At 40.9% G+C, this 27,346-nt stretch overlaps 1 protein-coding gene across 1 annotated transcript in view; it reads right to left on the reverse strand.

Moving 5' to 3' along the window:
• Positions 1-422: 422 nt before the first annotated feature.
• Positions 423-27,346, reverse strand: part of LOC144827270 (uncharacterized) — a 197,676-nt gene continuing 170,752 nt past the window's right edge. Inside the window, exons 4-5 of the mRNA XM_078685648.1 lie at positions 7,669-7,909; positions 423-1,084 (exon numbers count right to left, since the gene is read on the reverse strand). Of these exons, the coding sequence (XP_078541774.1) occupies positions 936-1,084; positions 7,669-7,909 (390 nt within the window). The 3' untranslated portion in view covers positions 423-935. The remainder of the gene's footprint in view (positions 1,085-7,668; positions 7,910-27,346) is intronic.

Below are 27,346 nucleotides of genomic sequence, written 5' to 3' on the forward strand. Positions count from 1 at the left end.
GAGAGAAGAATGGCAGGAGGAAAGAGGCAAGGAATGACAGAGGTGACAAGAAGTAGGATTTAGGGATTGAGGGGGAGCATGGTGGAGAGGAAGGGCAAAGGAAGGTATATAAGGGAGTCCTGATGTGGGGAGAAAATAAATCAGTGAGGAGTGATTGGAGGGGACTCAGAGGCAGTAAAGGACTAATTTGTGGGGGCAGAAGAAAGTAAAAGGCCTGAGGGTAAGATAAGGGAGTTAAAACGGAATGAGAGGCTGTTGATATTGTAACAACAGTGAATAATACTAGCTGTAGAGTCAATAATTTCCATTGCACATCAGGGCTGTGATAATTTAAGGGTTAAAAAATCGATCTGGCTCTTAGTAAGGGTGAGACTAGTGGGGAACTTCTGATTTGAAGATAACTTGGCGCTAGGGAGACATGCGTTGTCCAAGTGAATCTGGACACCTTCGTATATTTTCCAAAACTCTTTTTACTTCAATTTTTATTAACGACTTGTTATATCATAAGGTTTAAATAGTATATTTTAGTGAAACTGTTAATGCAATTTTATTTACTTTGTATTTTAGGGACATTTGTGTAATCCCTTTCCTCTTGTACTACTTGCTCTTTTGATACCTCTCATGAGGTTGTTTCTTATGATGTACGCAGTGTTAAAGGTTATGCCACATCACTTCCTTTGACATCATGGGATTAGAGGTCGTATGATGTCCCTTCCTGTGAATAAATGCCATCTATTCTTTTTCCAGGAACGGTTAGGTACCCTGGGAACAGATGATGTTTTATAAAAATAAAAAAAAGTAATAAAGATCTTGACAAAGTCATGATATTAATTTGAGCAATGCTGCTTTATTTACATTTGAGAAATATAAAGAAATACCTGTACACACTTCTGTAAGACTATCATTCTACAAAAAAGACTATAAAACATATATTATTATTCATTCAGATGTTCATCGGGGGAGAGCTGTGCCCTTAGCTTTATTTCCCTTCTTGCATTCGATACCTTATTGGAAAAACGCTTCCTGAATCCAGCTTCTGTTGGTTCCTCCCAGCTGTTTTCATTGCATATGGACCGTACAAATTCTGAAATAGAAACAAGAGTTACGTTGAGCATGTTGCTATCTGTGGAAAACAGCATTCACTGGCATAGCTGCTATTTCGTACCAATGGCAGCAACACTGCAAAGTGGGTTCTAGAGCAATTTCCAACAATCTGCTTCATAACCTTTTTTCACATTTTCACCTGTGCCCTAGTTACTAGTTTCTGGGTGAAAATCTGGACCAAATTGCAGATCTGCCGGGAGATTGACACCCACAATTACTGATTCCTTCGGAAATCCCTCATGGACCCAACTAATAATACTCTGGATTTTCTGTGCCCCACAGTTACCAGTACACCAATAGTGGTGACTTGATGCGTGGGAAAATAACGGCTCATCTCCTGATAATGGGGGCCAAAGATACATCTGACTCGGGAAACCAGGGAGACCGGGAAGGCGGACCGCTATTATTTTGAGAAGAGACGCTGAATATCCCCTCAAAGTATAAAGAGGAAGGATCGTTACGAAACCCCAAGAGGAGATAAAGAAAGAAATATCCTCGGGCAAGCAAGGCACAGAATAAATAAAACTTAAGAGTCTATCGACACACAGTGCTTTAAACGAAGCGTGGCGCCTCCAGGCAAGAAATAAAAAGAAGATTTGATGTTTTTAAACCATACCGTCCTGAGGAAGGTGTTCTATAAAAACGAAGCACCGAAACGCGTCGACATACGGATATTTTGTATATGTATAAATATTGTTTTATTAAAATGATGTACTGTAAAATATGTATTGATTTATTGTGAAATTCAACAAAACTGAATAGAATGTTACGATGAGGAATATGTATGATTGTTTTTAATGAATTGTTAATGCATTTACTACGGATTTCTTTTAATAAAAAGTACTTAGATGCATACAATTTTATGTTGTGTTCACAATATCTTATATGTGGCTATAGAAGGGGTTTGAAATTGGTCTAAACAAATGGTGTTTTGGAAAGTGAATGCGAATATATGAGTTGGAACACACAGAAAGGAATTTCCTTGTTTGATTGTGATATTTCCCGGTCCTTTCTGGGTTTACTTGGGAAAACTCTCTCTTTTTAGAGCCAAAGATACAGGGCACATCATGAACACAAGATGATGAATCCATGGATAAACACTTAAAAGTCGATTGCTCTTCTTAGACAGGATCCTGTGATTCATTCAATGTGGCTTGTACCCCATTCACTGATCTCACTTTATTTACTGATGCATTAATTTTATATTTCTTGACGTTTCTTTGAACACCAACAAGTAGTTTTTTGGCAACTTATGGGCTCTGATGGATTAGTTTATGCCTCTGTGGATTCGCTCGACCTTCAAGATGTGGTGATGAATGCTTTAAGGCAAGCAGTGGTCTTTAAGTTAAGGGGAGGACTTGTTGCAGTGACTACACAGTATTGCCTGAAAGGTGTTGTTTTCAGACTGTTACTGCAATATCGAGGATTCTGTTGGGCCCCTAGTGATGAATGTCGGCCATTCTAAACTTTTGGCGTGAGTACTCTAAGAGGTCTATTCCTATGTTTTTCCATTTTATGTTGGAAAAGCAGAGTGCAAAGATGTAGATTGAATACCAGAATCCTGGTAGTGTGTGCCATGGAGCGGTTCGTACAGCAAAGTTCTTGCTCTGTTGAATGATCCATTGTGATAGGAAACATCATTCGCAATTATAATACAGGTAGCCTCTCCTTCATATCCTTAATCAGATTACTATATTGAGCCAGGCAGGAAGACTGGAAACTACAAGATACAGATTATAAAAAATCTTGAAATAGAAACTTGTTGAGGCTCAGTCCTTCTGCACTGGACCAAAGTCTACGAGTGAGGGCCGCAAGAGGTTTACGGAGATACAAGGTGTTTTAACAAATAGTATGGTTGTAAAATGTATCTGTTGCATCCCCTTTGGTTCCTTTCAATTTCCACTTCTCTTCGGTCTTTAGAAGTAGCTTCTCATAGGGTGGCTCTAGAACTCTGACCTCACCTCCCACACCTATCAAAGACATTAATATACCTCATCATGATAATGGCCATTTGAACCCCTTCACTGCAACCCAGGCTTGGGAATCTTGCAGGATAAGATGTGAAAGAGAAGATTGGCAATGGATGGCATGAGAACCAGTACACTGGGCAATAGCAATATCTGTTATTTATAGCTTTTGGAAATAACATATTTGTGGTATGAGGCCCAGGAATAGGCTCTTTATTATTACACTACTTATTATATATACATTAAAAAATAAAATATTTTACAAATTCATTTATGTTTATGTTTGCTTAAGGGTCGTAGTTCTAGGCTAATTGTATGTTCTTTGCTGGAAACTGTTAAAAGCATGACAGAGGCAAGCAGTATCCCTGCATTCACATAAAGATGGTTCTTTAAGGCTGTGCAACATCTAAGAAAATTGTTCACTGGCCTAGGTTTAGAAGAAGTAGGTGACAACACAAACGGCATGAAGCATGAGCCACAAAGCTTCGGCTGTCAAACTGAGACTTAACAAAACAGGCAACTGGAATCAAATAGTTGTTAGTGAAACAATCAATTCTTCCTGGTTTGCATCCGCACTGGGCTTTGGAGACAGACAGGGCATTGACGTCAAATGTGTTTTGTAAGTATTGTTTTGTAATGGCATTTATCTAGCGCTTACTACCTTATGAGTGGATAAAGTGCTTTGTGAACTGGTAGCATGCTACTGTGTAAGATACTTACAACATTGGAGACTTTGCCATGCATATGGAGTTAGCAATGGTCCTGCGCACTCATACAAGATAATACATCATGTAGATAAATGTTGAAAGCAATGGAACTAATTCAACGTTGGGATCTTTGTTTTCTTTTACTCAGTCATCAAACACAAATTACACATAGCCAGCCGACACGTGTTTCGTCAGAGAAACAGTGTTCTCCAACTCTTCAGGGCTGGGAATAATAAAAAGAGATGACCTCAGAACAAGGCATGGAGAGAGCAAATATTAAACTGGCATATACTCCGACCACAGTTTGAGGGGTATGCATGAGTATATGCCAGTTTAATAATTGCTCTCTCTCTGGTTTCCATGCGTGCTGGGTGACATCTTTTTACTTGCCACAAATGTGGGTAGTTATGTTGTTTTATTGACACGGCTATCCATGCCTTGTTCTGAGGTCATCTCTTTTTATTATTTCCAGCCCTGAAGAGTTGGAAAACACTGTTCCTCTGACGAAACACGTGTCGGCTGGCTGTGTGTAATTTGTGATGATGACAGATTAAAAGAAAACAAAGATCCCAACGTAGGATTGGTTCCATCGCTTTCAACATTTATCTACATGATGTATTATTTTGTATGGGTGCGCAGGACTATTGCTATTTGTAATTGTGCTGGGTTTTCCTCACAGATTAAGGGGTTTTAGGGTATCCCCTTCCTGACAGCACCATACTTAATTTGTGTTGACATATAATTGACGTAAATACTGTTTTAGCACCATTACTTCCTGTCTATGAAAACCCGGTCATATCTACTCATGCATATGGAGTTAGTTTGTCATGCTATCACATGGTTTGTGAGTAGACAGACATACAATTTGTTTTGTAATCACTCACAATAAGGTTGCCACAAACTCGCAGGCACCCTGCCATGCAAACTGTCATGTGAGTGGTCATGTTTCCTGTCACGCAGCTGGTGGGTGATTAAGGGGACTGCACATGACGGAGTGCAGGTGGTCATGCGGGAGATGGGGCCTGTGGTCAAGCAAGCACTCATGTCTGAAGTCATGCAGGTTCATGAATGAGCGCATAGAAGAAGGAGCCGCAATTCACAAGTTAGCAAGGCAGCTGGTTGAAGGAAAACAATTGAATGCAGTACTAATACCAGAATGGGGCAGTCATGACAATGTGATACTTTATTACGTCCTCTTTCAGGAGACCATTCATTTTGATGCAATCCCTTTGGTCCGATAATTACATTCATTGAGATTGTGTTTCAGTCCCATCAAGAGTTGCACTTTGTGCGACCTTTGTGGATGAATGTATCTTGTATTTATTTACAGCTTTTTCTGATGCCTGTGATTTGATGATTTTAGTTCAGCTGAATCAAGCGTGTTGCACATTCTGGCTAGGAGAGAGAATGGGCACTGCCGTTTTTGTGCTTAATCCTATGGACTGTGGAGGTCTGCGCAGGCTCAAGCCTCATCTAGGGAAGAGTCAGGTCTTCACCATACTCCTAACTTCCACCTTTACCTACTGGAAGCGACAGAAGGACAAGAAGGCTACTGGATATGGTCCAGGTGCTAACTTTCCCCCTGGATGTTCATTTTGTGGAAGGGGATTCTGTGAAAGGACTATTTTTTAGGGCAGGCATACTGTCATTAATGATAACTGAGTCTTGATAGTACTCAGAAAGGATTAAAAAAGGGATTTTCATTTCATACTACTTGTTACTGATTGCTGACCCACTTATGTTAATATTAAGTTGCTTTTTGTTTGTGAATTTTGGGGAAATATGCTGCCAATTTGTGTTGCATTAAAACCCATTTTTTTAAAAACTATCTTTGTTCAAAAGGCACCCATAACAGATAGGCGTTATGATATGAGTTCTTAGAAGGAAGAAAATAGGAATTCAATCACAAGAACATTTTAATGAGGGGTAGAAGGCGCAGTTCACAAAGAAACAAGCGTGAAATTTTAAAGTTTACTCTTTCGAAGTTTCGACCTACAATTTGCCTGGAATTTTCAGAGTATTCTCCAAAACCAAAGGGATATGTATAGAAATCTGTACCTATTATATGCTTCTATTTTTCCATCTCCACACTTACACCCGAAGATTGTGATGAAAATGTGCATTAGGATATGTTAGACCTGTCATCCTTAGAATGGTCTTCCCACAAACGTTTCGCCTCCTCTTTTTGCTGTACCTTTTTGTTGGCTTTCGGATTCTAAGCGCTTTACCGCTGATAACCAGTGCTAAAGTGCATGTGCTTCTTCCCTAAACATGGCAACACTTGTGTATACCTGACTGGCATATTTAGTTTACTTATAAGTCCCTGGTAAGGTATGTACCATATACCCAAGGCCTGTCATATAAATGCTACTAGTGGTCCTGCAGCACTGATTGTGGCCTCCACACATGTAGCCTTTCAAACCTGTCTCAGGCCTGCGATTAGAAGGCCTGTGTGTGGAATTTGCTGCCACTTTGACTTGGCATTTAAAACCACTTGCCAAGTCTCAAACTCTTCTTCTATTACACATAGGTCATCACCAAGGTAGGCCCTAGGTAGCCCTTTGAGCAGGGTGCTGTGTAATTAAAAGGTAGGACATGAGGTTTTAAGTTTTACATGTCCTGGTAGTGACACACAGCTAAATTTGTTTTTCACTACTGGGATGCCTATTCCTCTCATAGGGTAGCATTGCGAATTCCTTGAAATATTGTTAAGCTGTAATTCCAGGTGAGAAAGAAGTAGCTACATCACGTTTCATTTCTTAGGAATGGTAATAATACATTCTCTTTACTGGTAAAGTTGGATTTAACATCACTATCTTAGAAATGTCACTTTAAAAAAGTGGAACTTTCTCTGCTCTTACTGCTCTGTGTGCCTTGCAGCCATGTCTCCAATACACACCTGGGGTGGATGATAGCTATATTTTGTTAATTCTGCTCCAAGGGGGCTAGATAGATAGACAGACAGACAGACAGATAGATAGATAGATAGATAGATAGATAGATAGATAGATAGATAGATAGATAGATAGATAGATAGATAGATAGATAGATAGATAGATAGATAGATAGATAGATAGATAGATAGATAGATAGATAGATAGATAGATAGATAGATAGATAGATAGATAGATAGATAGATAGATAGATAGATAGATAGCCAATTGGACCATAGAATCATTTTTAAGATTGAGTTCTGAAAAAGATGGAGGTGGATGTCTTTTTCCAAGTTGGGTAGAAAACATGCCCAAATTTCATGGGGGTGTGGGAAAATAGATTTAATCACAGAGAAAAATAGTTTACCTGTGGAAAGAAAAGGAAACAACGATGTCTGCCTGAATAGTGAAGATTTTCCACCCTGTGAAAATATGCATGGTTAAACACTGCCCAATATGAGTGGGACAGCAAATATAAGCCTGTTGTAGATTTCCAAGACTACTACAGGGGATGAATGTGAATTCTCAAAAGATAGATACCTACTCCAGGCAACGAGGGAAGCCTATTGAAGGGAAATCATGACTCTATAAAGCACAATTTTGTCAATCTGGCACTTCAGTAGAACAAATGATGAGACCAACTGCCAAAGACTGGTGGGGAATCATAGTGAGGGGCAGTGCACAAAGCAACCTTCCCATTTCTTCCAATGTCATTGTCATGGCTTCGAAATTTTGACAGCTATTGGAGTCTAGGTTGAGCACATCTGCAATAAACCCTCTGTTGAGATAAAGCTCAAGAAATCAAGCGAGGCTCCCAAAAAACGGACTTTCCCATTACCCAGGAATAATTAGGATTTCTGCATACATACTCCCTCTACCTCTTGTACAGTCCCCTACCAATACATTCAAAATGAAGCTTCGAAAAATCAACATTGCTATACAAATAGGATAGCTTACCTCTGCAGGCTTGTATTCGTACAGGATCAAGTGCGTCATCCTTTCGATTTCCTCTCATACCAAGCCCAGATGACTGGGCAAGCTCTGCAGTTGAAAACACCAAATCAATCGTTTGGTTCAGAAGAGTAATGCCATGGTCCTTCGCAGCACGTGCTTTCGAAATGCAGTCACCCACCTTAAACGAGTCAACCAAAATATGACTGTATCGGTGTGGATCCTTGGGATGCAATACAAGGGGAACCTGAGAACAAACATTGTCAAAGTCGTTACAAAGAGGCAGGAGATCTGACCAAAGCAATCAATTATTTGGTTCTGTTTTAAATGCTGGTGACAACATTGTACTTAGTCATCCTATCTGAAAAATCGAAGGCCACATTCTGGAAATTAAATTGTATACAGTGAGTAATCAGACATGAAAATCTGCTGAATATCCATTCAGTAACAAAGGACTCTGCAACCAACATTTTCTGTCTGTAACAAGAGCTACCTCTGATCAATGAAAAGAAGCAGTTGCTACTAATGATGACTTTGACACCTGTTACAATAGTAACAACATCAGAGACATATGTGAACTTGGTCTGCACCATTTCTTAACCCACCTCTGCCTGAGGAATGGGGTCAATAAATTGAGGTGACCCTGTGATGAATTGGCAAATGTGGCATCCCTGTATGGCATCCCTAGTCCACCTTACATGGGTACCCACTGTCTGTCCACTGAGCATCCCAGATCAGAAGGGTATCTAGAAGTAACTGTGGTGTAAACAAATATCAGAGAAATTGGAACATCGGGTGCTAAAGCCTACATTTTCCATTAATTGCTCTTAAATTTGTAGCCTTCGCTTCTGATTGACAGTGGATAGCAGATGCACTTTTAGCACTAGGGTGATGTCCCCACCCCCTTGTGCTCCATTCTGCAGTTGCACCTCCTGGCACATATCCAGATGGGAAATAGGGTCCCCAGGCACAGTTGAGGTGAATATGGGCTACTGAACCCAAGTCCAGGTAGTGTATTGTCCCACACGGCGGGATACCAGAGGCACTTTTAGTGTTGGGGTGATGACCCCACCCCCTTGGACTCTGTTTCAGAAGCAAATTCAAATTGACTAGCGAGAATTGGCAGGCTCTTAATGGAGCCTTCTTTTAAAAATTGTGCACATAATAAGTAGTCAGGTTATCATCTGGAGGTGCAAACATGCCCCAGGACTTGGCCCATCCAGGGGCCCATATTTAAACAAGCGCGGGAGACTGTGCATGGTTTTTTTGGGTTTTGTTTTGCCAGTGTCACGGATCCGCTGTGATTTTTGGTGAAATGTTTTTGTAATGCTTTTTTGCCCTAGCGGGGTCCCTCTGGAACCCCACAACTACAGCTAAGGGCTCAAGGTATTCCTACCCTGCGCTCTTTTCATTTTTTTAAATGTTTTTTTCTGGGACTCGGCTGACTTCCTGCTTGAAGTGTTGACAGTCAATCAGATCTCAGCAAGAGATCAATAGGTGTTGAGAACCTTCGCTTCGGCTTCAAAGAAGCCTTTGTCAATCTATTTGGTGCCAGTTCATTTTCACATTATATAGTCACTCCCACTTAAGGCATTAATAAACAGATACAACATACTACCTGCCTCACTTAAACCCTCTACATTTCACAAGTGCTATGATAATGAATAAAATGCTGCGCAGTGCACATACAAAATATACATAGTCACATGGATATATGTTGTGTGGGCGAAGAGTCTTTTAATTGAATTTCTAAGGTTTTTTAAATGCTAATTCTAACTATAACATGTCTGAAATCTATGGTTTTTTCAGTGAATTTGAAAGGTTTTTTAAATGCTAATTCCTAACTATAACATATCTGAAACCCATGGATTTTTCAGTGAATTTCAAAGGTTTTGTAAATTACAATTTTTAAATGTATTAATTGTTATTTTATTTTCTTGATGCTGATTTACTACATTTTTTAAACTATTTATTTTTAGATATTTTATTTTTTAAATTACATTATAATTACATTATACTTTACATTACAAAATATACTTTATCAGAATGAATTACTTTAGTTTAAATCCTTTGCAAATAAGCAATAGACTTTTAAATACAATAGTTACAGTTGTTGCAATGGGCAACTCAATTCCAAACACAATGCAACATTGAGCTCAATGTGAATTTCTAGTTAAATGCAATTAGTTACTTTATGGATTACTTTTCTAACCACAGGACTGGATCCTAGATTCAGTCATTGGACATCTCCTGTAAACAGTTGAGTGAGAGCGTTTTGGTTACAGTAGTGCTTTTTAAGGAATATTATTGTATTTTAAAAGTTGACACATCAAAATGTTTTCACATAGAATCACCAATGTTATCCTATGGAAGGAAATTCATTTACCAGGTAAGTAGTGTTATCATTACTTTTTCTTACTCAGTGGTGGATCCTGGATCCAGCACTGGTGCATTTCCTGTAAACAGTTGAAACAATACGTTTAAGTCATACAGGTGATTTTTAAGGAATATTTTTAGTTTGTGAAAATAGACACTTAGAAACTTTGCAGGTGAAAACCAGACACTGGATTCCTATGGAAGGAAATATAAGTTACTGGTAAGTACAGTTAGAGTTACTTTTCAGGGTCAGTGCTGGGCTAAAAGATAGAGCATTGGGTTCTCTCCTGATAATAGGTGAGTAAATCGGAATTTGTTGTTCGGATGCTTTTAGGTGAATATTATGAAGTTCCAAAACTCCACACTTAGAAGAATTTACAAGTGAAACCAGTCAATGTTAGCCTATGGAAGAAAATTCAAGTTACTGCTACTACTCTACTACTCTCTACAACTCTCTCTACTACTCACTCTCTACTACTCTACTACTCTCTTTACTACTCACTCTCTACTACTCCCTACTACTCACTCTACTACTGTCTACTACTCTCTACCACTCAGTCTCTACTACTCTACTACTCACTCTGTACTTCTCTACTACTCATGCTCTACTACTCACTCTATACTACTCTCTACTACTCACTCTCTACTACTCCACTAATCTCTACTACTCACTCTGTACTACTTACTTTCTACTACGCTAATACTCTCTACTACTCTCTCGCTACTACTCACTCTCTACTACTTACTCTCTACTTCTCTCTCTCTACTACTCACTCTCTACTACTCTCTCTCTACTACTCATTCTGTACAACTCACTCTCTACTACTCTTTACTACTCACTCTACTACTCTCTCTACTCTCTACTACTCACTCTACTACTCACTTTCTACTACTCTCTCTCTGCTACTCACTCTCTACTACCCACTCTACTACTCTCTACTACTCACTCTCTACTACTCTCTACTACTCACTCTCTATTACTCACTCTACTACTCTCTACTACTCACTCTCTACTCTCTCTACTCTCTACTACTCTCTTTACTCTCTACTCTCTATTACTCATTCTCTACTCTCTACCTCTGTACCTCTCTAACTGACTGACACCTCTCTACTACTCTACTACTCAATCTACTACTCTCTACTACTCTCTCTCTACTACTCACTCTCTACTACTCACTCTCTACTACTCACTCTCTACTACTCTCTCTACTACTCTCTCTATTACTCACTCTCTACTACTCACTCACTACTACTTTCTACTACTCATTCTCTACTACTCACTCACTATTACTCTCTACTACTCACTCTCTTCTACTATCTACTACTCTCGACTACTCTCTACTACTCACTCTCAACTACTCACTCTACTACTCTCTACAACTCTCTCTACTACTCACTCTTCACTACTCTACTGCTCACTCTACTACTCACTCTCTACTACTCTCTCATCTCTACCTCTCACTCTGTACTACTCACTTTCTACTACTCTAATACTCTCTACTACTCTCTCTCTACTACTCACTCTCTACTACGTACTCTCTACTACTCTCTCTCTGCTACTCTACTACTCTCTTTACTACTCACTCTCTACTACTCTCTACTACTCACTCTACTACTGTCTACTACTCTCTACCACTCACTCTCTACCACTCACTCTCTACTACTCACTCTCTACTACTCTACTACTCATGCACTACTACTCACTCTACTACTCACTCTCTACTACTCTCTACTACTCACTCTCTACTATTCCACTAATCTCTACTACTCACTCTGTACTACTCACTTTCTACTACTCTAATACTCTCTACTACTCTCTCTCTACTACTCACTCTCTACTACTTACTCTCTACTACTCTCTACTACTCACTCTTTACTACTCACTCTCTACTACTCTCTACTACTCACTCTACTACTTTCTCTACTACGCTCTACTACTCACTCTACTACTCACTCTCTACTACTCTCTCTCTGCTACTCTCTCTCTGCTACTCTCGCTCTGCTACTCACTCTCTACTACTCACTCTCTACTACTCTCTACTACTCTCCACTACTCTCTACTACTCACACTACTACTCACTCTCTATTACTCACTCTACTACTCACTCTCTACTACTCTCTACTCTCTGCTACTCTCTTTACTCTCTACTCATTCTCTACTCTCTACCTCTGTACCTCTCTCTACCTCCCTCTCTACTACTCTGTACCTCTCTACCTCTTCCTCTCTACCTCTACATCTCTACCTCTACATCTCTACCTCTCTCTACACGCACACATATGCACATATATATGCATATATATATATATATATATATATATATATATATATGCATTTATATACATATGTATGTGTATATATATATATATATATATATATATATATATATATTTCACTGACGATTCCTCAATCACCCTCACATTCGGTTTCAAGGAAAAACGGCATGCCAGGTAGGTTCAGGCACAATTAATCTTTAATGTGCACTCTCCAAACAAAGACGACGCGTTTCGGCGAGAAGCCTTTATCAAGTGGCCACCATTTTGACACAGTGTGTATTTAAGTCCTTCTTCCAAACAATAAACATGGAAAAAATACGATCCGTTTCATCCATATCGATCTAGCCATGTATCTTACAATTTCATATCATTGTACGGTATCATTCTAAATTATTTAAGGAGGAAAGTAATTCATCACACTGTTTAACACAATTCATTTGGTTAACACATGTTAATAAAGATTTTACAGAATTCCAATGTGTCTCAGTAAGAGCTAAGACTTCTGGGCAATGTAGTTTTCATGGCCACAATTCTCATCATACAGCGTTCTAGGAATTAACCATTCGGTACTTCATTCGTATATTTCAAATGCATCGGTGTGACATGTCACTGCAGTATACAGCCTCACCTAATCAACATATTAGGAGAATCATAGCATCCACAGAATTGCACAACAATCAATTATGAATTTTATCTGTAGAGAATAATTAATGCGTGTATATACTTAGTGAAGTCTTGATTGACGCATAACTCATACAATATATTGCCGAATGGTATCTCACAACCAGTAGTTAAGAGGATATAGCAGAATTCCGCTATTCAGTAGCCAAGTTAGTAATTCATATACGACATCAGGAGCTCCCTTTCCCTGTCTAGCAAAAAACATGCTTTAGTGTTTCTAATTAGGTGGCCCTTTGTTATGCGAGTGTATGCAGTATTGTGATAAGTGAGTGGGTGAGGGAAATAAAGTGCAAAGGTGCCTATTATGTCGTTTCAGTCGTGAAAAATGTGCAAAAACATATAATATATTAACAATAAAGTAAACAATTGTTAAGTGTATCCCCCGTCCGGGGGTACACCGGGTGTTCTGTGGAGTAAGGTATCAGGATATCACTGAAGGACAGGCCTGCCCCTCTTGTGTATGCACAATTGTGGAAATAAAGCATATCCATGCATGAATTCGGTATCCTGCATACTCCTTGCAATCCTATTCCCCAGTGTATTATTAAAAGGGTGTGTGGTTAAAACTTATTCGAGCACATTTGCTGAATCCTTACAACTCCCAATCCCAGACAGTCATATTGGATTGTCCCTACTTCATGTACCAATATGTGATGACAATTCTTCCCCGCAGTTTAGGCCCCTCGGGATTTTGCTGTCTATGTCTATGATATGTTTTGACTCAAGGACTCTTAGACGCGTCTCACGATCCCCACCCGTATATGTTTGGGGACCCTGTCGATTCCGCAGAACATTAGACTCGCATTATTACTGTTGTGCTTCTCTGCATAATGTCGAGCCATAGGATAGTTGTGGTCCTTATTAGTGATTGCGCGGAGGTGTTGCAAGATTCGTACCTTCAGTTGGTGTTTCGAGCTGCCTACATACTGGAGGCCACATGGGCATTCCAGTAGGTAGACAACACAATCACTGTTGCAGTTGATCTGTTGCTTGATCGATTTGTTTCTGTCCCGTCCCTACTGTGTGTTCCTTACAGTTCTTTCTATTACGATCAGCTTTGCAGCTACCACAGGTTGTAAACCCAGTGGGTATAAGCCAATTTGTTTTGGCTACTTCCTGAGGGTAACTGTGTACTAATTTGTCCTTAAGGGGCCTTGCTCTGCGATATGTGATCTCGGGTTTAACCCCCACATATGCCCCAATGATCGGGTCAGCCATCAATAAATTCCAATGTGATTTCATACATACATATATAAACAAATATATAATCTGCATATCTATATAAATAAAAAAATAAATGCATGCATACATATACATATATGCATACATATGCATATTATGTACATGAAAGTATGAAAAACACTAATAAAAGCAAAGCTAAAAAGCCACCTAATTACAAAGAGAATTGCTTTAACTTAAACGAGGGTGAGACCTATTGCATTTTTTATGCTTGTTTACTTTGGTTCCATCAAGAGGGCATTCAGATGTGTCACTCATTTGCCATGAATTCTGAATGTTAGCACTCTAGTTGCTCATTAGATCACTGTAGTAAAGCTACTGCTCACCAACTTCCTGGTTGGAATGTTGACAGCCAATGAGATTACAGCTTGGGACTGTTGGATCCGTAGATAATGCGCATCCCCAGATATACAAATTTGTTTTACAGTTAATATGGACAAAACTACTGAATAGATTTACACCAAATCACACAAAGCACCATATGCATACCAAGATCTAGCTTCCTGCCAAATTTGGAGTAATTCCGTCCAGCTGTTTGGGCTGTAGGCTTGTTCAAAGGCCCCATGGGAATTAATATGGGAAAAATGTGTTTTGGGACCCTCCTTTTTTTCTCAGCCCTCGCTACATGAAACACCCAAAACCTTTCCAGACCCCATCTGAAGTAGCGGGCAAATTTTTTGGAATAGTTCATGGAGATTCATTAAACGGTGCCAAAGATATAGGCACCTGAAAATGACCTCTTTCTATGGAAACTAAGGGGCCAGATGTAGGTAGCCCAATACCGGTCGGTAACGGCCGAAATGACCGAATTTCGGTCGTTACCGACCGGTATTAGGCTATTGAGATGTAGGTGGCTACATTTCAGATTCAGTAATTTACCGAATCGGTAATTTAAGGAATCGGTAAATTACCGATTCCTTAAAATACCGAATCGGTAAATTACCGAATCTGAAATGTAGGGAGCACTCAAATGAGTGCATTGCATGGTTAAGGATTCGGTATTTACCACCAAATAAAAGTTGGTGGTAAATATCAAAAACCTTTGAAAAAGCAAATTTGTGCCTTTTCCAAAAGTGCCATTTGGCAGACATACATGCCCTTAGGGCATGTATGTCTGCCACATGTGCACCCATGCACTATTCAGGGGTGCAACAGGGTGTCAATGTGCCACCCTGCCACCCTTGAATGTGTTCCCCCATTACTGAATCGGTAATTACCGAATATTACCAATTCGGTAAACTTTACCGAATACTTACCTACATACCATTTACCAATTCTAAAATACCGAATCGGTAAAATTCGGTATTTTAGAATCGGTAAATGGAACTTACCTACATCTGGCCCCAAGTTCTAACTGCTGATCATAAAAATGTCTAGCCATCGAGTAGGTAAAATCGTGATTTCTTATTGCCTGTTGGTGCTCCAAAATTGGCTTCTTCAATGGGAGTATGGTACTTCCAACATACATTAGGGGACCGGGACATGATAAAACATATACACAGTGATTGATCTGTATTACAATTATAAAACCCATTACCCCTTCTTTTTTGTCCATCTGAAGTCTGGAACACTGATATATTCTTGATCATGCTACAGGCTTTGCAATGATTGCATTAAAAAAAACCTTAGTAGTAGATAGCCAGGCATCTGATTTACGTCTTCTTGCAAAGTAACTGTGTGTCAGGGTGTCTCTCAACGTCCTACCTTTCCTGTATGTCACTGGAGGTACTGATGGTAAGTCTTTCCCTATCACTGTATCACTTTTCACTAGCTTCCAGTGATATCTGATTTATTTGGTATACCTTAGGGGACACAGAATTAAACGTTGTGATGAATCTAGTGATGGAATTGCCTTTCTCCATCATGGTATCTGGATAAAGTAGCAGATTTCTAGTTATATTACTTGATTTAGATTTTGCAATATTCAATGTTTTCAAACAATAACAATATCCTTTCTTTCAAAATCAGCTGTTCAGTTTCATCACTTGTTCTCAAATTCTTGCTACTGACTGCAAATCCTTTTCAATCTAAGGGTTTTGCCATAGGGAATGCTATCTTTCAGATTCTTCGGGTGTTGACTTTCAAAGTGCAGAGTGCTATTTCCTGCTGTCAGTTTAGAACATACTGTGGTGTTAATGCTCCCATCCTTCACTTGCAGCAAAATGTCTGAAAAAGTAATCTCACTTGAACTAATATGTGATGTAAAGTGCAGATTGAAGGTATAATCATTAAGATTCCTTATATACTCCTCAGCCTTTGACCTGGACCAATTTCATAGTAAAAATAGATTGTCAATGTATTGGGTCCAGATCAAGGTATTATGAACATTTTCAGAGTTAGTATCCGCCCTGGCTACCTGCTTCTCCCACCAGCCCATCACGAAATTGGCAAAACTGGGGGCGAAGCAGGTCCCCATCGCAGTTCCCATCTTTTACCTATACAGGGTCCCATCAAGTATGAAGATGTTATCCTTTAAGCATATTCTAATCCTCTTTAAGAGCATATGATTATGTTCCAAGAAGCAAGCCTTCCTCTTTTTAAGAAAATATTTGCAAACCTTTACCCCAAAGTCATGGTCAATAGAAGTGTATAGGGCAGTTACATCTAGTGTAATCATGATGTCTGAATCTGCCTAGACAAGATTGTTAATCTTTTTAAGGAAGTCACTGCTATCCTTGCAATACGAAGGAAGTGTTTTCATGAATGGAAACAGGAAATAATTGATATATAAGCAGTATTTTCCAGAGAGCTCACATTGGATGAGACAATAGGTCTCCCTGGTGGATTCTGAAAACCCTTGTGCAACGTATGTAATAAATAGAATGGGGGGATTCTCGGATATTCAGATTTAAAAAAATTATATTTATGCTGTTCCAAGATCGTTTCATCATACCATATTCTAATTTGCACCTGATAGATATCTACACTAGTCCTATACTCATCCATAGAAATCACCTTATAACAATTCACATCTCTTAATTGTCTCAAAGCTTCCTGGTGATATATATCTGCATCCATAACAACCACATTACCTCCTTTATCACTTTTCTTGATAATGATGGAAGTATCATCTATTAAGGATTCTAACACTTTCCTTTCCTATATTCTACCGTGAGATTATCGGTAAAGGCCTCACCAAATTTTCTCAGTCTTATCAGATCTTTGATTACCATTTCACGAAAAACATCCACATTGTCGTGGGCAGTTAGGGGAATGGAGCGTAATTTCATGTTAACACCACTTGCACTGGCTGATCTCAATCCCCATATTTTCCATGAGATATTCCATGTCAATATGGGGATCCCCTCCCTCACTTTCATGGTACAAAGTTTCCAGAGCATGCAATCCCTCTGTTTCCTCCCAAGATGGTAAATTTTTCATAGGAATACTGGATTGGCTTTCAGTTTTATGTATTTTGGTCAATTTAAAATGTTCTAATAAACAGAGCGAGGTCAATCCTGACCTGCGCATAGTCAAAACATATATATATATATACATACACACACACACATATATATATATATATATGAAGCAGTGGGCTTCCTCCCAAAAGAACGAAGCAGAACCCGGAGGGGAACACGTGGGGTAGACTTTATTGTTCTTACAGCAGTAGCGGTGGCGGCAAATGCATTTCGGCAAGGACTGCCTTCCTCAGTGCCCAACACCAATTGCAAGTCTTAAAGTGTTCGTAAGCTCCTGCTGCCTGTAGTTGACTGGCGCAGGTCCGCCCCTCCCCTCAGTTAATGCTGTGCACCTGTGAAAGTTCAAGGGTAAATCCCGGACTTCAACTCCCAGGATGCCAAATGATGAGAGCGCCCTGGGCCGGTGTAATGGGGAAGACGTGGGATGGAGTGTCCACGGCGGCACTAAGACAAAACAACCGCTTTCCAAACAACGGGTCCGCCCTTTGGTCCCCTCACTCCGCCGCAGCCCCTGGAATCAGCGGGTCCGTGTAGCAGGGACATGGTGCCCAAACAGAGGTAGGATTCCTCAACTGCTGAGGGCCCCCTAAAGCAGAGGCGGGTGCTGGATATTCCTTCCAAGGAACGTGTGTGATGCCGTGAAGCGATGCCAGCAAAATCCAGACCCAAGGCGCGGCGGGGGTTCTTGTAATGTGCCACTGGCAAGGCAGATAATATGAAGCATATATATATATATATATATATATATATATATATATATATATATATATATATATATATATATATATATATACACATGCATGGTAAAGTAGTTAAGGCATGCATCCTGATAAAGGCATGTGTGAAAAAGGCTGCGTGTTAAAGACATTGCATAGTACAGGCCTCAATTTAAAAGCTATTTCTCTTGTGAATTCTCCATGTGTACTAATGTTGGAGGACAGTACATGTTTAAAGATGCATTTAATAAAAAACAAAGACATGGGTAAGGGAATGAGCCTATTTAGAAATATCAATGTGTCCATATGTGTTGAAAGTATGCAAAGTTGACTGTTCTTGAGTTGACGCCAATATTATCGGGGATACTCTATATAGATAAATTGAGTCCCAAAATTAAATGTGCAGTTTTGGGGAAAAAAAGAACTGTAAGGTAGCTCTCACTCTTCTTCCGATAAAGAGAAATAAAAGTTCAGGCATCCTGTAAGGGAATCTCTAATCAGCAGGTTAGGCTAAATAAGAGTTCCTTCCTTTTACACCAAATCAATATGTATTTGCAGTGATTGGTATTTCACAATTATATGTGTATTTATTATATTACTTTTCTAAATACTGCATCAGAAAATGATTGTTATAAGCAACTCAGCAGATAATATGCAAATTTAGAGTGAATGTTAAAGAAACCAAATCATATTCCCCAACACATCCCTAACTTATTAGTCTGTTCCCCATCCAATGTTCTTAATATATTTTCAACCATCAAAATGAAATGGTGAAACAATTCACTAAGAGTTATCATGCCAAGTCATGTAACCTTTCCCTGCATACCTTATGCTGACATCGAGTCAGAAGTCAGAATTCAGCCCTTCGGCATCACCCTCAGAAACTGGTTCATGAGCCTAGCCCTTTCCTGCACCATTTCCTTATGTACCTGTATTGGTAATGGTGTGTGAAGGAGTGTGAAGGAGTCACCAGTGCTCAGCTCCTCCGCAAAAAATGCTCCTTTGCAGAACCATACAGAAACTAAGGAAGCTAATGTTACCTTTTTCCTCCTTTCTTCCAAGACTGGGACCCTGCAAGGTCATTTTTCAATGCAGCCAAAGTTACAAAGCATGCATCTGAGTAGCAGAAATATTTCCTTCTCTGTCTTGTTAGTTTTAATGGTATCAGAAAAACATGGAATTTATAAATTGAAAACATTATGGCTGAACACACATTTGTTAGCATTACCAAGTCTGCCTTTCTAAGCCTCATGTTTATATACATATTCTCCAATGTCAAAGGTAGTCATACTTACGTGCAATAGGCCTGTCTTGCGTGTAACATGCATTATTATCGTTCCAAAGCCCCAGCACATGTGACACTGTCTTTGATTTCATTTATCTAAAAACTAGATAATTCTATAGGACATGTGTTTAGGTTCCTTCTTAAATCATCGGACTCAGCACTGCTAGAACATTTGTATTCTTAATATCAAAGAAGTGCTCCAATAAGCAAATTCAGATTGGGACTACATTTTTTATCAGATAACTTAATGTAGCTGGTTAGCCTTTATATTCATAAATATTAATCTGAAACCAAACAAAAATGCACACAGTACTGAATTTGGCTCTCAAAAATGGTCCAACTCAAATCCAGAGCCACACTGGTTTGAAAGGTCACCTTATCAGATAGCTTACAATCATCTACACTAAAAAGGGGGGAGTTAAAAAATATTAACTAGGATTTTACTGTGAAGCTAATGTATTCAGAGATACATAATTGAGGGATGATGACGCTCATTTGCAGGTATGACACACAGACCCAAAAATGTGCAGGACCAATATCAAGAAACCCGCTGGGGATACAAAAGAAAAAACTGGGTCTTGAGGTATCATCAGGAAAACAATCAAAACTGTATTACTCTTTCTTATTAAGAAATTTGCATGAAAAAAAGACACCACAGACCAACATGTGTTTCACGGCACGTCTCTTTATCGGGTCTATTTTTAAACATATCAAAAGAATCATTGAAATGTGCAAACTATGCAAAGACGATTCAGGGTAAAAAGAATATTTCATATGGATAATGAATTACATACAGATTTGTTGAAGTACAGAAGTTTGTGTAGCCAACTAACAATCAGAAGATGCAGTTGTCATGAAAATGGATTGATTAATTCGACACAGCATGATAACAGCTGGGTTGTAAATGCGAAAAATGACTTATCAGGAATTGTTATTTTCACCTTTAGAACCCTGCGGTTAGCATGCTGTATGAAATGCATTATCCATGTGAAATACTCTTGTCACACTGGATCATCTTTGGACATCATTCCATTGTTTGTGCACTTCGGTGATTCTTTTGATATTGTTAAAATTGGCCCTGATGCAGGGACCGGTGTCGTCAAACACATGTTGGCCTGGGTTGCTTTTTTCCCCGCAAATTTCTTAATATGAAATAGTAATTAACATTTTGAAAAGTTCACTTAGACAGTACTATGTTTTGATTATTTGCCTTACAAGACCTCAAAACTCAGTCTTTCTTAGAAATACTTAGTGTTAAACTACGTTCAGAAGGGCGATCCCCAAGCAGGGATCCACCCACTAGCCACCAGGGAGCGACCCCTTGGGCAAGAGTCGTTGCTCCCCTATTCAATTTTGCCAGATAGCCTTTCTGCCACCCCTGGGGGGCAGATGGGGATAGCAGCCCCCAATATGCGCCGGGGCAGAAAGCACTCTAGATGCCAGGGAATTTTTTATAGGCCAGGGGTGCGGCCATCCCAGAATGCGCACGACATTGCCCCCACCCTACCCCCTGAAGTAGGCATAAAACTTTCTGCCCCCCCCCCAGGAGGCATGGAAGGGGGTTAATATCTGCCCCTCCAGGGGCAGAACCTCACTAGGCACCAGGGGTATACTTTTTCAAAATTCAGGGGTGGGGTCCGCCCAGAATGGGTATGCCATTGACCCCACCCCCTAAAGAGATGCCACAGTCTTTCTGCCCCGTAAGGAGGCAGATAGGGCAGTAGCGCCTGATCTCATCCTGGGGGGGGGAAAGAGCCCACAAGGCGCCAGCGATTATGCTTGCTTTTTTTATACATAGGGTGGGGGCTGCCCAGAATGGGCATCCCAATGTTTCCAACCATCTAAAAAAATATCCACAGCCTTTCTGCCCCCTTGGGGGCATATTGGGGCAATAGCCCCTGATTTCCCACCTCACCAGGGTGGCAGGAAGCCTACTTTGGCATACTTAAAGATCTTAAATGGACGGGGTTACCCCCAATGCCTCGTTTGACATCGGATGAGCAATGTGAGGCTCTTGCCACTTTCTTTGTGAAGAAGGTGGAGAATATTTATAACTCCTTCTCTCTAGCTGTTCCATCTTCAGGCTCTGTTCTCAGTCCCTGTATGTACCACACTCACGCGACCCTGCCATCAATTTCCCAGGATTAGCTGTGTGTGCAATGTAGCAAAGTTAAATCTGGCTCTCCTGTTGATCCCCTTAAAATCGGAACAATTCTTTAATTCGTTACCTGTGCTCCTCTCTCCATTGGGGCACGTTATTAATATGTCCTATCCATGGCAGTAGTCCCTAGGACCTAGTAGCAAGCTATGTTAGTTCCCTTGTTAAAAAAACCTTCCCTAGATATAGCCAAACTGGAGCACTTCCGTCCTTTATCTCTCCTATCATGGGTATCCGAAATTGTTGAGCCCCATATCAATTCCGTTATGACAGGCTTCTTGGAAAACAACAACATCTTAGACCCCTCCCAGAATGGCTTTTGTCCGGGCCACAGTACGGAGTCGGACCTCTTAGCAGTGATCGAACATCTGAGGGTCGCACTGGATGAGCGATGTACTTCGGTACTGATTCTATTAGACCTCAGTGCAGCGTTTGATACGGTCTGCCATTAGATCCTGCTGCAACGGCTGGAGGAGGCAGGTATAGTGGGTTCTGCCCTGGATTGGTTTGCCTCTTTCCTTTCTGAAACGACCTTCCAGGTGACGGCTCTCCCTTTTTCCTCATGGATCCATACGATCAAACAAGGGGTGCCACAAGGCTCACCATTGAGCCCTATGCTGTTCAATCTTTACGTTCAACCACTAGCAGCTGTGGCTAGGAGAAGAGGGCTGATGATAGTATCGTACGCTGACAACACACAGTTGGTAGTTGCACTCTCTGGTAGTTCCGTACAGGTTGCCTCCAAGTTTCGGAGTGATCATGCAGCTAATGCTGAGTGGGTGTCTGCCAACTGTCTGTAGCTCAATGCAAGCAAGTCTGAAGTCCTGTTGGTTGGGAGGGATGTAGAGCTATGGAGTGAGCATTGGTGGCCTACAACCTTGGGATGTGCACCCAGGTGGCAAAAAATCTGGGTGTCTGGGTGGACTCAGCCCTCAGCTTTCGGGTCCACACTAGGAAAGTGGCGGGACCTGTTTCGTTATACTGCGGGGACTCAAACCATTGTTAGGTTACTTTGATCCGTCCACTCGACAGGTCATCATCCAAGCTGCCATTCTGTCCAGACTGGATTACGCCAGGATGCTTTATCTGGGGATCAATAAGTCAGAGACTCTGAGATTACAGAGGGTTCAGAACGCGGCGGCCAGAGCACTCCTCGGCCTCCCGAGAGCTTGCTCTACCTCTAGTGCCATTCGCTGACTACATTGGTTGGCAGTGGCCACACGTGTGGAGCTTAAGTCCCTCTGTATGGCTTTTAAAATATTGAATTCTTCTTCCCTTAGCATTCTGGCCAAACTGCTCCCACCTTACACTCTGTCTCGCCAACTTCGTTCCATGGGCCAACATATGGCTCTGTTCCTAGGGTGAGGAGAGTATGGGCTGGTGGGAGCTCCTTCCACACACTGGCAGCTAAACTTTGGAATTCTCTCCCACTGTGTATTCGCAGCTTGAACAATTACTTAGCATTCCACAAGGCAAAACGACACATCTCTTCCCTTCATTGTAGGTCCTTGATATTTCTTTCAGTGGCTTCCCATTTAGCTGTTTTCAGTAACCGGATGCCCCTTTGCTGGGGCAGCTGTGCTCTTTATAAACAACATAACATAACTAGGCACAGACTTTTTTCTGGAATGTACCTACCGGTGGATTTTGGGACCTTGCGCAGCTGGCACCCAAGGAAACCTAGCAAACCTACACATTTTTTTAAAGTAGACACCCAGGGGAATCCAGGATCTGGTGACTTGTGTGGCTCTCATTCGGTTCTGTTACCCAGAAGCCCTTGCAAACCTCAAACTTTGTAAAAAAAAACACATTTTCCTCACATTTATGTGATGGAAAGTTGTGGAATTCATGCAAATCCCCAAACTTCCACTGACCCCGCATTCCCCAAAGTCTTTTGATAAAAATGATACCTGACTTGTGTGGGTAGGCTTAGTGCCTGCAACAAGAAACGGCCCAAACTGCAACATGGACATTTTTACAGTGAAAACTGACCCTTTTACAAAGTACATAGCTGTAGATTTTGAACCATGGGTCTGCCGGCACCTAGGGAAATCTAGCAAACCTATACATTTTTGAAAAGTAGACACCCAGGGGAATCCAGAATGGGGTGACTTGTCAGGCTCTCAGCAGGTTCTGTTACCCGAAATCCCTTGCAAACTTCAAACTTTGTAAAACAAAGCACCTTTTCCTAATATTTCTGTCATGGAAAGTTCTGGCATGTGCGTGGATCCACAAATTTCCATCCACGCCGCATTCCCCAAAGTCTTTCAGTAAAAATGATACCTCACTTGTGTGGATAGGTCCAGTGCCCGCGACAGGAAACGGCCCAAAACGCAACGTGGAAACACCGCATTTTTACAGTGAAAAGTGACCCTTTCTTGGCAAAGTGCCTAGCTGCAGATTTTGAACCCTAGCTCTGACGGCACCTAGAGAAACCTTGCAAACCTATGCATTTTTTTTTTACTATTTACCCTGGGGAATCCAGGATGGCTCCCACCAGGTTCTCTTACCTAGAATCCCTTGCAAACCTCAAACTTTGTAACAAAAAAAAAAACATATTTTCCTCACATTTCTGTGATGGAAAGTTCTGGAATTAGACTGGATCCACAAAATTCTACCTACCCCGCACTCCCCAAAGCCTTCCAATAAAAATGGTACCTCACTTGTGTGAATAGGCCTAGTGCCCGCAACAGGAAACGGCCCAAAACGCAACATGGAAACACAGCATTTTTAAAGTGAAAACGGACCCTTTTTTCGCAAAGTGCCTAACTAGATTTTGAACCCTAGCTCCGCAGGCACCTAGGAAAACCTAGCAAACCTATACATTTTTTAAAACTAGACACCCATGAGAATACAGGAAGGGGTGACTTGTCTGGCTCTCACCAGGTTATGTTAGCCAGAATTCCTTGCAAACCTCAAACTTTGTTAAAAAAACTAATTTTGCTCACATTTCTGTGATGGAAAGTTCTGGAATCTGCATGGTTCCACAAATTTCCTACCACCCACCATTCCACCAGGTCTCCAGATAAAAATGGTACCTCACTCGCTTGGGTGGGTCAAGAACCCTCAACAGGCAAGGGCCCAGAACGTATTGAGGAGAGATCAAAATTACTTATCACAAAACAACCTGGTTTTGCAAGGGGGTCACATGAGTTTTTGGCCCTGGGCTTGGCGGTCATCTAGGGAAACATAACAAACCCACACATTTCTGAAAACTAGACAGCCGGGGGAGTCCAGCGAGTTATGGCTTGCATAGGCCCCCGAATGTTTGCATACCCAGAATATCCTGCAAACCTCATATTTTCCTGAAAAAAATCGACTTTTTCTCAAACTTCTGTGAGGTATCATTTTACTCGGGAGACTGAGGGGAACACTGTGGGGTTGGACATGTGTGCCGACAGTGATCCAATACATAAATAAGTGGAAAATATCTTTTTTTTCAGCTAAATTTGAGGTTTGCAGGGGATTCTGGGTAGGAAAACTTTGGGGGAGCAAGCCATACCTCGCTGGACTCCCCTGGGTGTCTAGTTTTCAGACAAGTGTGGGTTTGGTAGTTTCCCAAGATGGCCACCAAGCCCGGGGTCAAAAACCGAGGTTGTCCCCCTTGCAAAACCAGGTTGGTTGTGATAGGTAATTTTGATGTCTCCTCAATACATTTTGCGCCCTGGCCGGTCGCGGGTACTTGACCCACCCACGCGAGTGAGGTACCATTTTTATGGGAGACCTGGGGGAACGCTGGGTGGTAGGAAATCTGTGTCAGCCCAGTGATCCTACAACTTTCCCACACAGAAATGTGAGAAAAATAGATTTTTCATAAAAATTTGAGGTTTGCCGAGGATTTTGGGTAGAGAAACGTTGGGGATCCATGCAAGCCATACTTCCCTGGACTCACTGGGTTTCTAGGTTTCAGAAATGTGTGGGTTTGGTATGTTTTCCTAGATGGCTGCCGACCCCGGGAACAAAAACGGAGATGTCCAATATAAGGGCCTGAAAATGACCTGGTTTTGCAAGGGGGATCACATGAGTTTTTGGTCCCGGGCTTGGCGGCCATCTAGGGAAAGCTACCAAACCCACACATTACTGAAAACTACAGACCCGGGGGGAGTCCACCGAGGTATGGCATGGGTGGAGCCTCTAACTATTCCATACCCAAAATCCCCTGCAAACCTCAAATTTTGAGGAAAAAATCCAATTTTTCTCCAATCACCTGGCTGACACAAATTTCCTACAGGTATTAATGAATCTGTAAATGACACATCAGAGAACTTAACCAAAGGAAAGGGCTTCCGCTAAATGTGTGAAAATTCTCTTCTTGGGTCCCCTCACTCATCCCAATACCACTCCAGGACTGTTTTATTTACATATCAGATGAGAGGACCGGACAGTACTCAAATCACCTCCAAGAAAAGGTCCCACCTACAGACTCCCATGTGAGACCCCAATTTGCTTTTGTAATTACATTGGCATGATGCAAGGAACTTGCAATTACTAAATGACCGCATCCACAACCACAAAAAGCAACAGTTTAGATCCTACTGCCACGCTAGCAAACATAGGCTTTATAGCAGTTTCTCCTCTTAGGTTGACACCACACTAACCACACCTCAATTGATAATCTTTTAACTAAATTTGGAGGTAGACCAATTCAGGCCTTTACATCCAATATGGCGCACAAAACGTGCCAATAATAAAATGGCCATTAACCTTGGTTCCTAGTCTTTTTTCATGTTCCCTTTTTGTCATAGTCTTTTTTCTGTTGCGGCAATCACCTCGAAAAATGCTGACAAAAATGTTTTATTTACTCATCCCCCAGTTTTACAATGCCACAAATGTAATTTAAAAAAAATTCCAACCCTGAAAATGATCCTCGCAAAATGGTGCAGACAAGTTTCCGAAACTAGGTGGCCATTTTCTTACAACCGCGATCTAGTCTTTACTCGCATATGAGCTTGATTGGGCTTTTTCCTGCTAGTATTTAAACAACATCGGGCTGAAGACACGTTAATATGCGTTCTGTCCGGGTACGAGTAGGTGTCATTGACGAAGGAGTGCTCAGCCAAGTAAGATTTTTTCTTTCCTAACAAGAACCCAAGATCCCTGATAAACACTATTTTTTCCTTCAGACCACACCATGAGGAATAACTAACCAGTATTTTGCATTTACCGATGGCCTTTCTCTTTATATACATTCTTCTAGGGTTACTACAAGCCCCTCCACCCTGGCAGTCCATGAGGCACAGCATTGCCAAAACAGAAGTATGTTATTACAAATTGTGAACAGTATGTTTATATGTTTGTTTTGCCTTGTAATGTTTGCTCACAAGTGTTTCTTTCTTTTTACCAATGTTTTTAACGATTAACCATGCTTTCTCACAATAGAGTAGTCCGATGTGTTCCAAGGTGTCACATTGGATACAAGCACTAATTAAATATTTTTACTACTAAGGGCACCGACACAATCTATAGAGGAACACATTGATTTAAGCATTGCATATGGTTTGGACCTGCCCACGTGAGAGGTGGGCAGGCAATT

Source organism: Lissotriton helveticus, chromosome 4_1 (genome assembly GCF_964261635.1).
Source record: "Lissotriton helveticus chromosome 4_1, aLisHel1.1, whole genome shotgun sequence".
Taxonomy (NCBI): Eukaryota; Metazoa; Chordata; class Amphibia; order Caudata; family Salamandridae; genus Lissotriton; species Lissotriton helveticus.